This window comes from Centruroides vittatus, unplaced genomic scaffold (assembly GCF_030686945.1).
Source record: "Centruroides vittatus isolate TY-2023 unplaced genomic scaffold, ASM3068694v2 contig_577, whole genome shotgun sequence".
Classification (NCBI taxonomy): Eukaryota; Metazoa; Arthropoda; class Arachnida; order Scorpiones; family Buthidae; genus Centruroides; species Centruroides vittatus.
The window spans coordinates 1,676,055-1,694,605 of NW_027122345.1; the positions used below are offsets into that span (position 1 = coordinate 1,676,055).

General features: G+C 27.4%; 1 protein-coding gene across 1 annotated transcript in view; it reads left to right on the forward strand.

Annotated features, from left to right (window-relative positions):
• Window positions 1–18,551, forward strand: part of Ddx1 (ATP-dependent RNA helicase Ddx1) — a 119,515-nt gene that overhangs the window by 61,785 nt on the left and 39,179 nt on the right. Inside the window, exons 13-21 of the mRNA XM_067275014.1 lie at window positions 2,431–2,489; window positions 3,353–3,376; window positions 5,515–5,567; window positions 5,638–5,698; window positions 5,777–5,848; window positions 6,427–6,453; window positions 10,753–10,842; window positions 16,217–16,267; window positions 18,249–18,323. Coding sequence (XP_067131115.1) covers window positions 2,431–2,489; window positions 3,353–3,376; window positions 5,515–5,567; window positions 5,638–5,698; window positions 5,777–5,848; window positions 6,427–6,453; window positions 10,753–10,842; window positions 16,217–16,267; window positions 18,249–18,323 — 512 coding nt within the window. The remainder of the gene's footprint in view (window positions 1–2,430; window positions 2,490–3,352; window positions 3,377–5,514; window positions 5,568–5,637; window positions 5,699–5,776; window positions 5,849–6,426; window positions 6,454–10,752; window positions 10,843–16,216; window positions 16,268–18,248; window positions 18,324–18,551) is intronic.

Consider the following 18,551-nt stretch of genomic DNA (forward strand, 5'->3'; position numbering starts at 1 on the left):
AGCTAAGGTATCATATGTGTTGTAAAATAAGTTTTGTTTCATTATCTTAAATAAAAGTATCTAGAGAAACAAACGTTCTTTACTTTTAGAATGACCCTCGTATAATTACATCTACAATGAATTGCTATTGAAAATGAAATAGAGAAAACAATGTTTTAATGTTTGAGATGGTATCTTCTAAACTGCATATTTGGAAATGTCATGCTTCATTGGTCACTTTAAAGATGCAGATTATTCAGAGATTTATTTTCATTTTAGAAATTTCCTACAGGTGTAGGTCAGTGTGGGTTATCTACATGAAATCATGGTAATCACTATAAATACTAACATTTTTATATTTCTACTTGCTATTAAAATTTTAACACAAAAAGATGATAATGCTTACATAAAGTAAAAATAGTATTTATTTTACTGTGAAAAGTGGGGACGCCTGATCAACCCTGTTCCACATACAGGATGGAAATGAAGTGAAGAAGAACAATCTGTGAAATCTTTATTTGAGAATCCTGACATCAGTTACGATAATTTATCTCGCATCCTAACTTGTGATTGAATTTATTATCTTCCGAGTGGAAAAAGATATATTCAAATCAACCGAAATTTTAGGAGGGTTTAGTTTAAAATGATAAATAATGTGGATTACATGGGTCTACAATGGAATTAATTATTAATTAAATTGTCATTTAATTAATTAAATGACAATTAGGAATATATCTATATATTTATTTAAACAAAAACAATAGTTATCATATATACATATATTAAATGGAGATTCAAAACAACAAAACTATGATAAGAATAAAAATAAAATGTTTAGTTTCAATATTAACTCCTTGGGACTCCGGGGAATTAAATACTTTTTAATTTTAATGTAGTTAAACATAAAAACGAAAAAAAAATTATAGAAATGTGTTAATTTTGAAGAAAAAGCTTCAAAGTATAATTTCCTTTGTCTCGCCTTAGCGCGAAACTTGACACCGATGTGTCATTGTTTACACAGCTGGATGACCTTGAGAACAGCTGGTGTCGTCTTTCGCGGGACATTCTCATGAAACTCTCGGGAGGAGAAGGGTAAAAAGTAGGGTGAATACTAGATGGCGGTATATTTCTAAATATTTTTTTAAAATTACGATTTTAATTGAAATTTCCGACCCCCCGACTTAATTAAACGTATATATAATAAAATCTATTAATTAAAAAAATTAAAAAACTATTGGATGCTGTTTTTGACATCAGAAAATAGCTTTAAATAACTTTACCGAAGTAAAATCGACGCACTAGAACTTTAGAAAGATGAATAAAGTTTTATAAAAAAATCCCATAAAAAAACCATTAAGCGTTAATTGCGTGTCATTAAAGGTTAATTAAACTCGCAATAAAATTTTTTCGCGCGGGTAAAAATTTTTCAAAAAATTTGGAGACAGAAAACATCCGAAAAATCAAAAAAAAAAAAAAATTTTTTTAGGGGTCCTAAAGGACCCCATTTTTTGCAACGCTATACAACTTGCCCGAGATATCTCGGGCTAAGGGCTGAACGCGTTAATATAAAGAAGAGGACTTCAAATTCTAACCCACTAAATCTGTCCTGACAACAGAGTTTACATAATAAAATTTATATTACCTTAGTACAAGCAATATTTGTCGTGGAAAGTTGAGAGTTCTTGGGAAGAAACAAAGGTAGAGAACTGGGAGGGACAAGATTGTTGTCTAAAGCATTGGCAAGAGCCTTAGCAAGAGTGCATTTGAAGATGATTTGTATAAAAGGCGAGAGGTCATCTCTCACCTTTTATACAAAATTCTATTCAATAGAATTATTAGAAATAGCTCTTCATGCTTCTGCCACGTGATGGAAATAGTGTGGTCCCGTGGATAGAGAGTGAGACATCGCGCTTTAGCTATCATTTTTGGAGGAAATGAATGACTTTTCTCAAGTCAAAAAGGAAGTTTCTTTTTCAGCTTTTCTAAATCTCATAATAGATAAAATTTTAAATAAACTTGTCAATAATATAATCTGCCAACTTCAGATTCTCACATTATTATTTTATATTGTGCATTAAACCTGTATTAACAATTGTCTTTCTATTTACTATCAAGTTACCATTCATATTATCTAGAAATAGTGACAAATTTTAAATGTGTTTTCTATAAATCACATAAAAATTAAAAACATATTGTTCTAGAACATGGTCTAAAAATATTATCAAATACTTCAATTATTTTTTCAATTTTTTTATTTAATTGTACCATAGGTGTCATTTAGCAACTACACTGCAGTGAAATATTAAGTTAGATATAAATTATTTTTGTGAAATTCATTATTATTAATCAATAATTAATAATTTATTTTTTAATGAGTAAATAATAAATGAAATTAAATAATGCATTAATATTTTCTTATTAACATATTTTTTTATATTTGATTTTGAATAGGTGCTTCTCAAGGTGTTCAAAAAAAGATGAAAAATGCACCACAGGCAATTATCATAGAAGTAAGGAAAAATGAAAATATTACTTTGAACAAAATTTAAATATAGACATATATAAACATATAAATATAAAGACTTTAAGCTATGTATTTCTGTTTATATATGCATTTTGTGTATATTGCTTTGTCCATACAAAGTGGCACTTGGTCAGTCAGATTGAGTCACATCAATTATGAATGATGGTTTTTTCATCTAAGAACATGCTTGAGTTGTTTTTCTTTGGCACTTGCCAAGATTCAAATTCAAAGTTAGAATAGAAAGTTTAATTTTGAAGATTTTGTTGACTCAGAAGATTAGATTTAGAACTATGATGAAAGACTGTGATTCCAGACCTAATATTTGTTAGCTACCATTATTGTGTATTTTTTATATGAGTGCATTAACTTTACTTAATTTATCATTTTTCTAAGTGAAGCTGGGTATCTCAGCTAGTAAGACATAAAAATACTCTTGATTAAATTGGTCAAAAGTGAAGATATAGAAAATCACTTCAGTATGAAGTTTTCAATAATCCTCAGTCACATTCTAATGACTATGTTTATATTGAAATTTAAAATTTAATACAAATAATGATTTAGTGAAAAACATTTTTATATTTTGACGAATTTTTAACATTTTTCTTGAAAAAGGATAAAATATGAACGTTGGAATAATTTCTAAAAAATTTAAGACCCTTTTTTTATGATGAAAAATGCTATAATTCAATAGAAAACATGTTATAATTTCAGAATACAGTTGAATGTTGTATTATTTGATATTGATGTGACAATGATCGATATTTGTTATACATAATTTATTTCATTTTAAATTATTCCAAATTTTTTGTGTTTAATGAACTCACACTTTTTATTTTTATTGAATTTCAGCCATCAAGAGAACTTGCTGAACAGGTATGTTGTTCTTCTGTACTTATCTTCATAGTAATCAATATATCAAAAACTGTTTCACCTAGTTTTTTTTTTTTTTAATTATAAAGTTTTGTGAATGACAGAATGAATTGAATCACAGTTTAGAATACTTTTTGTGATTTATTAATTTATTAAAGTGTTATGATAGAAAGAATATTATTATGCAATAATAATCTTTCTGTCATAACACTTTAATAAACTATCATGATTTAAGTTATGAATATAACTTTGTGAATTGAAAAATTGTTATTAGTGAAGTAAATTTTTCATTAATATAACATCAGTTTTAATCATTCAAATTCAAGAATAATTTTAGTCATTTTAAGTTTTGTTGCTTTTTTTTATAATAAAAAAAATGGAAAAATATTTTATTAGTGAAATAAAGCAAAAAAGTTTTTCGCGTTTCCTATGAAATCCATTATATATATACACGAAATTAAATGGAGGAGGAAATATTTAGATTTTTGGTTATAATCTGTTCACTTCACAAATGTCGCACATTCAGTTTAAAGCTATTTCAAAAGATACTTTTTAACCAAACCACAAATCATATTTTTTAACATGCTTCAGGAAATTAATAAATTTTATAATTTAGAGGAAGAGAAAATCAATAATTAATAGAATCTTTATATTCAAATAAGACTTAATTTCTCTCTTTAATTTGTAGATCTTTGTTTGTTTCTGTATACTTTGTAGCATCAAAATTATAATTAAAGAATTGAAAACATTTTCAAACAAATAATTTTTCAAGTTGTCAATTTTTTCATGCTGAATAAATTATAAATGCAAAAAATTATTTTATATTACAGAACGAAAAAAACTTAAGTTTTTATACAAAATATTTGTGAAAGAACTATAATTTGAAACTAATGCTTAAATAATATGAAAAAGTTATTCCAAAAATGTTGTCATTGTAGAACTCATTACAACTTGATTTCCAGAAAACTGTCAGAGTAAAGCAATTATCTTTAATTAGATAGAAGTAATCATTATTGCCATCCATCATTCTTGTTCCTTATCTTCCTAAACATATGTTTCCTTCAGATCTATTATAGGCATAATAGATTAATACTTCAGTAAAACAATTAAGAAAATTCGTATGTTTTGGATATTTTGCAAAGGTTTAAATTTATACTTGATTGCCTCTTGTTCTTGGTTCTTAAACACTATAAGGTGTGGATACACAGATACTTGGCAATGTTCATCTTAGTTTATTTTAGTTGTTTATATTATTCTTAGTTTTATCTTCTCTTTTTGTAATTGATAGAAGTAAACATAAGATTATTTAGGAGAATTACTCATATAGGAACACAACAATGGTAGATTATACAAACTTTATTGACAACAAAGGAAATGCATTTTAGATTATATGTCCTTGATCAGTCCTTTTTATTCAATACATATCTCCATTAATAAACACAACAATTTTAGAGTTTGTTTTATGTTTTTAAATGGTTTTGGTAATATCAGTTTATAAATAGGTCTAATAATGAAATGGAATTGCTTTTGTACTGTTGTAGTGTTACCAATAGAGCCATAATTTATCAGATTTTTTAAGGCCCAAATGTAGTTTTATGGATGATTATTCAGTAATGCAGTTTTTTCGGTTCATTGTGATTTTCAAACTGCTTCAATGAAAGTCGTTTGGTTTTTTTTTTTTTTTTTTTTTAATGCAAAAATAGGTGATAGTCATTGGGTACTAATTCAAGTCTATAAGGCAGATAGTCAAGAATTTTCCAGTGAAATTCTTGCAACATTTGAACCGTTTGAGAGGTGGTATGAGGCCTGAACCCTGAAATAGCACCAAGCATCACCTGTTTTGCATTTAAAGAAATGTCTTCAATCAAAGCAGTTTGAAATGACAATGAACTGAAAAACTGCATTACTGAATGGTTCAAGACATTGGTGACAGACAACTTTCACAATAGAATAAGGAAACTGGTGACACATTAAAAATGTGTGCAATCAATGATAACTATGTGAAAAATAACAAAAATGTGTAAATTTTTTAGCTATAGTAATTGTAGTACTTTTATTTTTCTTTTCTTTATTTTTTATTTCAAAATGGACCTTACTTTAAAAATATGCCTTATTATACATTCTAAATGTGCTTTTTCTAGACACTTCAATGTATAAGAAATTTTAAGAAGTATCTTGAAAATCCAGAAGTTAGGTAAACATGTTTATTATTTAGGATACTTTTTAAATTTTATGTAAATAATAATAATTTTCAATTTGTTTAGAGAACTTTTAGTAATAGGTGGAGTTGCTGCCAAGGATCAGATTTCGGCTTTACAAAGTGGAGTATGACACATCTTATCCTGATGATTTATTATAAATTTTTTATAAATGTATATCATATGAATAAAATCTTTATTTCAGGTGGACATTATTGTTGGAACACCAGGAAGATTAGAGGATCTTATTAGTACAGGTCAAATTTCTCTCACACAGGTTAGTCCTCAAATATATAATTTTATTAAGTTATTACAATATAATAAAAGAAATGCTGCAGAAGTAAAATAATTTTGCCTTTCTTTTATCAAAAACTGTAATTTAAAGATAAAAACAATAAATTTATTTGTTAAATATAGACTGTAATTATAAGTCAATAATTTCAAAAATGTTTTTGGACCTTCCTTATTATAAAATGTTTGTTGGACATTAAAGGTTTGGATATTACTCTCTCATAATTGAATTTAATAACTAATTTTACCAAACTACTACTGGGTTTAATCTAATTTAACTTTTTTCCAACTTTTTCTAGGTTTTTTAGTGTATAAATGGATTACAAAAAATTTTTTTATATTAATAAATACTGTCAAAAATTTTATATCAAAGTTATAAATTTATCATTTTCTTATTCAATAAAATTTTACTTTATTAATTTTGAAAATCTCAAGAATTTATAAATGTTTTAAATCATATTTTGTGAGTAGTAATAGAGCCAAAATTCAAAATTACAAATTTTGAAAGTTTTTTATATATCCTTATTTACTACTATAAAATAATAATTTTGTTTTATTTTATAGGTTCGATTTTTTGTCTTGGATGAAGCTGTAAGTTTTTTGTGATTTTTTTTTTTTTTTTTTAAAGTTAATTATATGAATTGCACATTAATTTTCATTGCTATATTTTATTTTTATTCTAAGATGTAATTATTTTAAAAATAAATATTGTCAAACTGTTAGATATAAGAGATTATGTACATATGAAGGCTATTCCAAAATCAACTTCTGATTGGCTAGGAAGAATTTATTATATAGAAAATCTAAATGCATATCTATGTTATTTTCCACATACAGTAAACTCCCGATTATCCAGGCTAATGGTGGGGAGAGGTGGCACAGATAATCCAAAAACACAGATAATCCAAACTATAATTATTTATTTCTAAAATACAACATATTATATATTTCTAAGGCAGACAATTATTTTAACATGTTTAATGCTCATTATTAAGAAAATCTGTGATTTTGGTTTGTTTGCAGGAATCTTTTAATGATTTTTTAATATCAGTTCAAATTTTTCTAAGAGCTAGTATGTCATTATACTCAAATTCCCATTGGTTGATGTATTCCAGCAAAGTGTCAACAGAATTCAGGGCTGTGTTGTGACTAATGCGATTGATAATTTCTTCTTCTCTACTCTCAGCTTCATTCTCTTGCTCTTCTGGTTGAATGAGATTGGAAATAATATCTGCGTCACTCATTATTTGAAAACCTCCATCATATGAATGATGTTCTAATCACTCCTCAATATTTTCTCTATCAACATTTTCAAAGCCATGTAAATTTGCACTTAGCTCACTTATTTCAGATACTGTTTCACTTGTCTCAGGCTTGATAGAATCCAAAAAATCACCTTCTACATTTGGTAGAATTTTCCTCCACGATCGAACGAGTGTTATTGGCTTTATTTTGTTCCAAGATTGCATTACACCATGTATCGCATCCAGTATTGTCATTTTTTTTTTCAAAATTTAATCAAATCATTACCTTCATTACATTTTTTTTAAAATTAAATTCATGCACGGATAATCGGGAGTTTACTGTATTTACCAAAATCAGACATTTGTATCATGGGACTGGTTTTTACAATCTCTTGCCAATGAACAGTACTGCCAGTTACTGACTCCAACCATGAGCTCATTTGTTTCAAATTGTTGGATATCCAGCCAGACCTTCATTTTGCTGAAAGAGTGGTAATCTCTTGGTGCCAAGTCTGGACTGTAAGTAGGATGGTAGAAAATCTCCCAGTTGAACTGCCTTAATAAAGCTTGTCTGGTATTACAAAAGAAATATCAAGGCTTTCTGAGTTTTATGAACATCAGTCTATTGTTTTAGTATCCACTAGACCTAGAACTTGTGTTAACTTAATCTTTCTGTGACAGTAGGAAACAATAGTCTCCAAAATTTGAGGAAATTTACCAGAAAGTCCTGAAATTGTGAAGCAATGTTTTTCACACACAACTTTATGACTGACAATTGACTGATGAGCTTGTTGAAAAAGTTACTTGTTGATAACTGTTCATAAGTCACAATTGAGTGGTGTCCTTGTCCCCACGGATCTCACAGCTGGCAGTAGTAGTAATGATATGGTCTGCTTACTAGGTGCACAAATAAATAAATAAATAAATAAATAAATAAAAGACAATGAGTTAGCATTCAGCAATGTAAACCTTCACTAATTCTATGCACTATTACTATGGCAACTTGTTTATTTTTACCAGCCAATCAGAGGTTGATTTTGGAATAGCCCTCATATTTATGTAATGCATTAAACTCAAGTTACAAACTAAATACTGCCAAAATTTTGCCATATTCTTTATGCAAAAGAATTTAATAGTTTCACTTAGAGATAGGCAATATATCCTTATATGTATTTTAATTAATTTGTAATTAATAAATAAATAAATTTTAATTATTAGAAATAGATGTTGTGGATTCAAATTTCATTCTTGGGCAATCTTTTTCATGGGTATTCTTAAATTATTAATTTAAAAAAATTATATTTTAGTTTATTTTAATAATAATAATTCATTTTTAAAATTAATCAATCATTTAAAAATTTCTATTTTATAATTAAAAATAGGTATTAATAATAGGTTGTAATTATTTTACTCTCATAATGAGGTATATTTTATTGAAGCTATATGTATAGAACAAGCCAGCTTTTTATCATTGAATCTTTCAGAAACTAAATAAGATTATAATGAAATATTGTATTATTTTCTTTCAGGATTTAGACATCATTAATTATTAAAATTTATTAAATAAAGGAAATACAGTGGAACCTCACTTAATGAGCACCTTGCACAACAAGTATTTCACATAACGAGCAAAACAATTTGTAAAAATTTGCCTCACTTAACGAGTGATATTTTGCATAACAAGTGATGAGGGGAGGGGAAGTCCCGAATTGTGCGCATGCAGCATGCTCCATCAGTCTGTGTTTAGCACTCGTTCTGCTAGCATCTTAGCGTCGCTTGCGATCACATATTTTTTCAAACTTGCGTTCACACATATTACTTATAAACATCAACAATCATAGCCTGTTATATAATAAACACACCAAACGATATGCCAGATTCTTGGGTCATTAAATTTAATGACCGATTCCGAATTAAATTTTAGAAATGTCCAAATTAGAAGTTAACTATTTATAATTATTAAATATAATGTGAGATGGAAACATAACTGCCTACCTCTAGTCAAATTAATTAATTTCTAATATTTAATTATAGCATTTACATAACCCAAGAATTTGGCATATCGTTTGGAGTGTTTATCAAACATATTAGCTGTGATTTTTTTTTTTTGTTTCTGCAAATCGAATTCTCATTTCAGGATGGTTCGTTCCATGCTAGAAGAAAAGATGATGATGATGATGATGATGATGATGATTCACACTCCTTAACAGTGTATATTGTACAGTTTTTTTGAATAAATGTTATACATAAAACATTTGAGCATTTTTTTGGCGTGGAACACGTTATTGTATTTTACATTAATTTCTATGGAAAAAATTGTTTCACTTAACGAGTGTTTTGCATTACGAGTAAGACTCTGGAACAAATTATGCTCATTAAGCGAGGTTCCACTGTATATTTTGATAATCTGAAAATGTGTAAAATTTTTATTTTTACCTAAATAATAATTTATCAATATTATATTGCATATTATACATATGCACACATGGTGAGTCAGAAGTCTTCAAATTCTGGTTTCAAAAAATTGTGGTGGGGTTCTTAATGTAAATAAAAAGTTTACATACCATAAAATAAAAACTTTATATACTTAACAATGTTGGAAATGTTCATATTCTTGCAAGCACAAAGACACATGGTGACTCATGTCTGTAGCCACCCATTTAGCTTGACTGGAGAAATACTATTGATGTGGTGATAGTGGTAGTTTTTTTTTTTTTTTTGAAGAACTGCAGATCTGTTGGATTATCCCTTTAGATAACCCCAAAGAAAGAAATCAGATAATGAGAAATTAGGAGATTTGAGAGGAAATCTCTCTGCACATCATGTATGTGATTTAGTTTCTAAGTACTCCTTCAAAAGGTAAACACATTATACTTGTGGGAGAGACATACTTGTTCATGTGGCTAGCCTGTACTGCTGCATTATGACTGGAGAGCCAATAGGAAACTGATGCAGGTTAGTGCATCAGCATGTGTGTGCAAGGACATGTCTGGCATGGTTTAGAATTTGCCCTTTGTGGAGCTAATTTAAACACTTAGAGACATTGTCATTGTCTTCACATATTCTCAAAGATGCAAGGGGAGAGATGATTTTAGAAATTCATAGCACGTTAACATCACCAATATAAAAAATATATATATATATATATATATATTAAAATAAAAGTTTGGGGACTTTTGATTTGCCCTATATCTATATTTCAATTACAAATAATTTATTAAAAACATATTGAAGAATAAGAAATATTTGTCTTTGTAATCCATCATTACACAACACCAGTGACAAATCAACAAACACAAAATTTGCAGAAATTACCTTTTATTTGAAGCTACACTCCTCTAAAAAAAGTGCAAATTGGTGTAAAAAAGTCTTCTGGTGGTGATACTATAAATTAAAACTATTAGTTTTAATTATTAATTATTTAATTAGTTTTAAACCAGTTGCAATTTTTACAGAGTGTAGCCCCAAATTAAAGGTCATATCTGCAAGTGAAGTTTGTTGGTTTGTTGATAGTGTTGTATAACACTGGATTGTGAAGACAAATTTTTTGTATTTTTTGATATATTTTTAATGAAAAAACAATTCAATTACATAAATCTAATTTATACACAATTAGTAATAATTCTTATTCTACTGACTTTTTCAGGACGGATTGCTTTCTCAAGGATATGGAGATTTAATTAATCGTATTCATCAACAAATTCCGAAAATTACTTCAGATGGTAAAAGATTACAGGTTTGTATATTGATTTGCATTTTTTCAATACAGTTTTGAACACTTAATTGATAAGATATTAGTAATACGTTCATTCTTATTTTTCAAAAATTTCAGTGATAAAATTGATTTCTGTATGGACTTATTTTCAATGTTTACATGGTCCTTACAAAGCCATTAAAAAGTGTTTAATATTTCTTTTTGGTGACTTTCAAAAGTACTTACTTTTTCAAAAATTGGCAGCGTGTCCTTAAAAATGCTTAATTTTCTATTTCTGACTCAAAAAAACAATCATGGAAAAATATTTTTTTATGAAAATCATTTTCTGCTGACCATTCAGAAACAAGATAACAAAATAGTTTATAGTCATTTCAATGGTTTAGAGCTGGGGTGATTTATTAATAAATGTTCATTAATAAATCATTAATTTGTATCAACAAGTTGTTTGAGCAAATCCAAAGAAAAGAATTACCAGAATCCATTTCTTTTGTAAATAATTTATCAATAATGAGAGTTGCATGTAAATATTCCAATTTATGTTTTTGATTGATTTTTAATAAATTAGATGATAAAATTTATTTTTGTAAGAATTAAATGTGTCTTATAATAAAAAATTTTTTCTCAAGAAAAATCCTACTTGTTGAGAATCTTTTATCTGATATGCTTATAACCAGAAGTGTTTTGGATTTTGGAATATTTGCATCTGATTTCATTTGATCTATATTAGTCTGATTAATTTCTTGTTTTATGTTGCTTGCTTAGAGACTTTTATTAATTTTTGATAAAACAGAAATTTTCACAAATCTATATGAATAAGTTTTTTAAACTCACCTATTGTAGATGTGTGAAAGTCAATGGTACCTCAGCACTTGAACTTAATTTGTTCCAGAAGTCTGAGTACTGAATGAATTCTTCTCATAAGAAATAATGTAAATTAGATTAATCTGTTTCAGATCCCAAGAGTAAGTTATAAAAGCATTTTATTTAGAATTTAACACAAATTTAACAAGAAGTTTACAAGCCTAGCATGCATAAATCATAAAAAAACCAAAAATACCCATACCCAATACAGAGTAACAAAATATGCCCATTAATTTCATGGAGTTAAAGGAAAACTTTGTGTATTTTTAACAGCCGTCATTACTTAACATAGATATGTGATTTAATTATAACAATTGTGAAATTTAACATTTTTGTTAACGTGAGAATGTATTCTTTGTTTAGAAGCTTATTTTAAAACTTTTTACTTAACATATTGTTTGAGTAAAGTCAAGTCAAAATGTCTTCAGATAAAATGCATATCAGGCATATTATGCTTTTTGAGTTTTGTAAAGGATACAACTAGGGTTTCTGAAACGGGATCCCGGGATCTTCATTGTTTTTTTAACCCAGGAAATTCTGCAAATTTCTTAAAAATTCACTTTTTTCTTATTTTGTGTTAAGGTTGAGGAAATTCCACAAACAGAAAATATAATTAACTCATAAACTGTCAGAATACATTTGTATTTATTAATTTTAAACCTACTTATTGGTTTTTTAAATTTTTGCTCATTATGGCATGTCACAAATGGTCAATAATCAATATGTAGCTTATTTGTGGCAGGACTCTGAAAATTTTTTACTTGTCAGAACCTGTCCTGTAATATTTGGAATAATTGTGCTTACGCTGTCTTAATTTTTAACCATGCCCAGTAGCTTCAATAACTGCATAATGCCAGGTTGTGCAAATTGCACAAGGATACAAACAAGTACGAAGTCTGCAAGTATGAAGTGTTTCTTCATAAACCTGATTATTAAAGACAAATGAACTGCCGAATTATTGGGCTATAAGCTTGATGTTTCTATTAAAGTAGCCAAGGTAGATAAATCAAGAATACTAGAGAACAAAAGAAGTACTACAATCTCGAAAATGAACTAGAAATCTTCCAGGCTACAGGTGAAAATAATAACAACAACAATAACACCCGTCTTCTCTTAAATGCATTAAAGATGATTCCACCCACAAGAATTGAATTGGAAAGGCCATTCTTGGTAGCAGGCTTTTCATTAGTTAAATAAAAACCAGATCAAGTGATTGACCATCTTTGCTTTTTAAAGTCTTCTTATAAAAATTTACAATAATATTTTGTATTATGTTTTAGTTAAAAAACAGAATTACTTTTTAAGTTAGAAGTTTGATCTAAGTTAATTTTTTTTTAATTTTCAACTCAATTCAAAGCATTTTGTTGTTGTTGTTGTTGTATGCAGTTTCCAGCAAACTTTTATAAATTTTTTCTATTTGCAAAAATTTCTACATAATTCAAAAGTAATTTTTAATATATATCTTACACAGCATTATTAATATGATTTTGGAGGTTGCAGAACATGTTAAATTACTTTAAAAAATAAAAAATAATTAATTCTTTCCTGGGAAACAGTTAAATTTTATCCCGGAATCCCAAGACAAGCAAAAGACCAAGAAATGAGAAACACTAGATACAACACTATACAAACAGTAAAAATAAAATAATAATGTGTAGGGGAAGATACTCCTAAACTTCAAACATGTTAAATGTAGTTTTAAAAATTCTGTTCAGGAAATTTTGAACTATATGACATACAATAGAAAGGTGCCCAAAAGCTATCAACAAAGAAAAATTGCAGGAAGCAATTGTTAAAAATCGACAAATAACAACTCATGAACTTGTAACAAATCTTAATATCTGTCACAGCCATGTATTGTTAAAACACTTCATTGATTTGGAATTGTTGCAAAACATGTTGATTGTGTTCTGCACACATTAAGTGAAAAAACAAACTAGGTAGAATATAATTTTGTCTGATAAAGTCAGCTCTGTGGTTTTATTTTATTTTTAAATTAGTTACTAATCGTTATCATAGAAAACTTTTTTATAGATGACAAAATTAAAGTTAAAATAAAAATATTTTTCATTAACTGAAAATTTGTTCAAGAGCAATCAAAAGTAAAGTTAGTAACAGTTTCTGAAAAAAAATTTAAATGATTTAGTTTACATTCTTTGTAATACTGCTTTAAGGTAACATTATAAATGTAGAGTGAGTGAGGATTCCCTTTTTTTTTTTTTTTTTTTTTTTCCCATCTATATCATAAAGATCGAATATAATTTTGCATTGTCTTTAGTGTTCTTGTATGCCATTTATAATATAAAAACTGCTTAATAGAGTGAGAAAAACAGCTATATGTATTTTGTGTTTTTTGTTTAATGTTAATTGAAAGATCTAGAAGAAAGGATCAGTTGAGGAAACTCAAATATTTAGACAATGAAGACTATTTAACTGTTGACCAATTAGGAATTGAAATAGTACAAATATTATATGGGATAAATGCATGAATTTTGTTAAGAATATTTTGAATTGCAAAATGGTCAGATTTAAAACTGGTAATAGGAAAAGTAGAGATCTGAAATTGAAATGAGAACACTAAGTCGAGAAAGGCGTTCTGTCAGGCTGGAAAGTTTACATGCCAATTACAGTTAAAGTAGTAATAAATGTTGTTTAAAAAGAAATACTCTGGGTTATCTATTTGTGAATATGATGGAGCTAAGGAAGCCCAGTTGACATTTGTTAAGTTAAAATTGTAGCACACAATAATGTCAGTGTCTTTGTATTTGGGGGTGGATAGAAAGCATTCCAGATTAGTGAAGATGTTGATATGCTTGGCGTGTAGAACATAAACAATTACAATTATGTATTGAAAACAATTCACTTTAATTGTTAGTATGGCATTTTGGTATTCGTAACGTTTTTAAACTTTTAATTGATTAGAGAAGATATCATACCGCCATCTCTTTGGGTAGATCTAAAAGTAGAAAAGTAATCAAAGCCCAAGGTGTTTATTATATTTGAGATATGGGAAAATGGGGTTTCTTAAGTTTCTGTGAAAATATAAAAGTCGTAAAAGTCATTTAGAAAGGAATGCAGCAATGTAAGATCTTTTTTAATTAAAGCAGATATATTTCAAAGAAATAATGAACATTTGTAATAAAATATAACAATGATAAAAATTAATAGGACGTGGTGAAAAACCAGAAGATTGAGTACTAACAATTAAATATTTGTGGCTAAAAATAAAATGATTTATGACAATGTTAAAAAACTTAGATTTAAAAAAAAAAAATACTACTAGAGAAAATATTACTTGAGACAGAGCCTAATTTTTACAAAATAATATGGATGGAATAGAATGAAAAACAGCTAACCTGTAAGATAAGATGAGAATCAACAATTAGCATACAATTCAAGTAATATCACACACTGTCTCCAAGTGTCTCGGAGTTTAAATAGCTATTACGAACTCGCCCAACAGCTTTTTTGTTTATTTAAACTTACAAAGAGAATCTTTACAGATTGTAAAATAGTGCAAATGGAATATTACTGGTCAAAAATCATTTCCCAGAACAATAACAATAGGGACTCTGATTCTTTAACCCATCTTGAAAATGACTCAGATATTTTTGTAATATCGAAAGTTGTAATTCACTTTTAAATTTAAAATAAAATTAAAGAAAAACAAAATTGTTTTTCTGTATTTTTTTTTTTTTTTTTTTTTTTAGTGTTGTTGAAATATTTTAATAGTCTCCATAGCAACATAATTCTATGCAAGAATGCCTCTGGTGATGAGTCTTCAATGTTCAAAAATGCTCGGACTTTATATATTTTAGTTATTGATACTGGCTTTGTTATTGTTAGTATTTTACATATCTTATTCTTTTATCATTGTTTTTAATTCCATGTTTTGTTGTTTTTAAACTAAATTTTATTGAGTAAATATTTACAAAAGTGCTAAATGTATTTTATATGTAAGTTTTTATCATAATGCTTGGTGCAGCGTGGCCAAAATGACCCTCATGTCAAAAAAATAAAATAATTATTTCATAATTATATCTACTGTACTAACAGAAATAGAACAAAGAAACAGGGTAAATCAGAATGTTTGTAATGATACTTTTTAAACTGCATACAGGTTAGTGACATGCTTTTATAGCAACAGTGGTTCAAAGTGTACAATAGTATAGGTTACATGACATTTTTAGTTTTGTTGGAATTTTTTTTCAGGTAATACATTGATGCAGGAAATTGCAGTTTTTTCTTTTGTGCGCTTCATTAAATGATATATCATAAGAAATATAGATTCTATTTGAATTATATCATTTATTTTATAAAAATCAAGTAATTATATTGTTTTAAATCAGTAAACAGTATTATATATTAAAAAATAAAATAATTAAAGTAATCTGAAACATATTTAAAATATTAACTAATTATTAAAAAGTATATTATGGAGTCAAATACTCTTAGAATCGTGCTTATTCATGTTAGATTATACATTGTGTTTTATAAAGCTTACTTGAGTTTAATAAAGAAATATATATTTCAGATGGTTGTGTGTTCAGCAACATTACATTCATTTGATGTGAAAAAATTGGCTGTGAGTATCATAAAATACATTAAATATTTTTAATTATTAAAAATCTTAAAATAATAATAATTTTTATTAACTAATAATTATACTTTCACTATTGAAATAGATGAACCATTACATTATCATTCATAATAATTTCTAATATTTTAAATCATTCTTTCAAAAAGAATTTTATTTTAACTTCATTTTTGACATTATTTTACATTGTTAATTCAGTTCATACTATATTATTGTTTTATGAGAATGTTAAATTTTTTATTTATCAGACTGAGCAAAAAGAAAATAAAAATTACTGATTGTAATTAGATAAGAATTAAGACTGATAGTTTGTTAAATTTTTGAGTTTGATATTAAATTATAAATTCACAGACTCAAATGAGATAATTAGCCAAACATAAATTTTACCTTTCGGTATTCTAAGTGGCTTTATATATATCAATAATGTGATTCTTAAGTAGATGAAACTGAATAACTTTTTATAACTGTTACATTGTTTGACAACTGCTGTTTTCTTAGACAATTTCATTACATAGTATTAGGTTAAATGAGGAATATTAAATAATTAGTATAATTATAAGTAATAATAGTTGACTGAGTGTTTATATTGTTATAGCACTAATTGACGAGACATAGTCTCGTCTCTAAAATCGTGCTGCTGTCAACGGCTGCACACCTCAGAGGTATGAAGGAGCACATGTCAGGAGTTGCAATTTGGCACAGAATATTTGGTGTCCAAATCATGCACACACAAAATAAACCAGACTTTTAGGTAGTCGGGACTGAGAACCAGGTAAAAAGAAAATGCGAAATGCTGATACTGTTTCTACAAACAGGTGCGAATGTGAGATTTGCACATGCATTGCTCACACTCTCCATGACAGTCTCATCCCAAAAGTGGCTTTGCCATTTTACTTGTATATAATAATAATATAACTTAACTGTATTAATAAAAATGAATATTTTTATTGGATTTTCTTTGTGTATTCATTCTGGTTTACTCAATATTATATATGACCTTGAACACTTATCACTAAGATAGCCAGGGGTGCTGTGACCTTCAACAATTTAAATGTCCTTGCAGCTTTGTTTCATGCCCAAAAATACATTTCCTGGTCCTTCTAAGAAATACTTCCACTTTCCCATCATTTATTTCCATCTGAATTCATTTTACATTAGCCCAAGCTAAGTTTGAAGAGGGTCTATATGGGAGCCCAGTCAGGGATATTATTTTGTAAACAAAATATCTTATAAACTAAACAATGTATGACATTGGAGTCTGGCACATGCAGAGAAGATATATTACAAGATTTTTCAGAATGAATTTCAAATTCAATATACGGTAATTACTGTCCAAAAAACCAGCAGGGAATTGCAGCTGTTTGTTTATTTGTTAGTTAAAAAATAAATGCATGTGATTGCTGGGTAATTTTGATTATACATTTGTGTTTTTTTTTTCTTGTTTTTAGTTCTAATAGTATGATGATGATAATAACTCCAAAAAATTTCTCTGTGAAATTCCTTTCTTTTGATTGGTTGAATATTAGATTAGTTAATATGTAACATAATGGCTGTGTTCAGCAGATTTGACAGTTCTGGATCTCTTATTTTTCTGCTGAATGTCCTCTACAGTAGTGCTCTTTTGAAACATGTTTGGTGTTTTGATGTCATGTTTGATAGTGTCTTTCATTTACACTACCTATCACTACCTGAAACTGACCAATGAGGCTTTTTGTTCCAACACAATGTTGCTCATCATTCAGCAGATCCAAGTTGCTATGTAACAGCTACTGATTTGCTCAGTTACAACTGTTGAGTCTGCTGAATGCAGCCAATGATGAATATGTACACTGTTGATCATGTAGTAAGCTTTATAGTATTGTTATATAATCATTTAAAAATAATAACAGTTACCTAATTTTTTTTTCTTTAATATTTTATTTACATTTTTAAATTATCAAAAATTAATTTATAAATTTTGAAAATTTAGGAAAAATTAATGCATTTTCCCACCTGGGTTGATCTTAAAGGAGAAGATAGTGTTCCTGAAACTGTTCATCATGTGGTAAGTTTTATAGTATTGGCATCATTAAATGCTTGAATTGATATCAGGAATAATAAAATTTTAACTGGTTTTCGTTATGTATTAAATAGATAAGTACTGTCAATTTTCTTACATGAAAACAAGTTTTTTTGTTTCAATGACACTACATAAATATTAATTTTTATTAATTAGAATGCTCATGAATCAAAATGTATGATGACTGTAATAACAATTATATTTTGTTTTGCT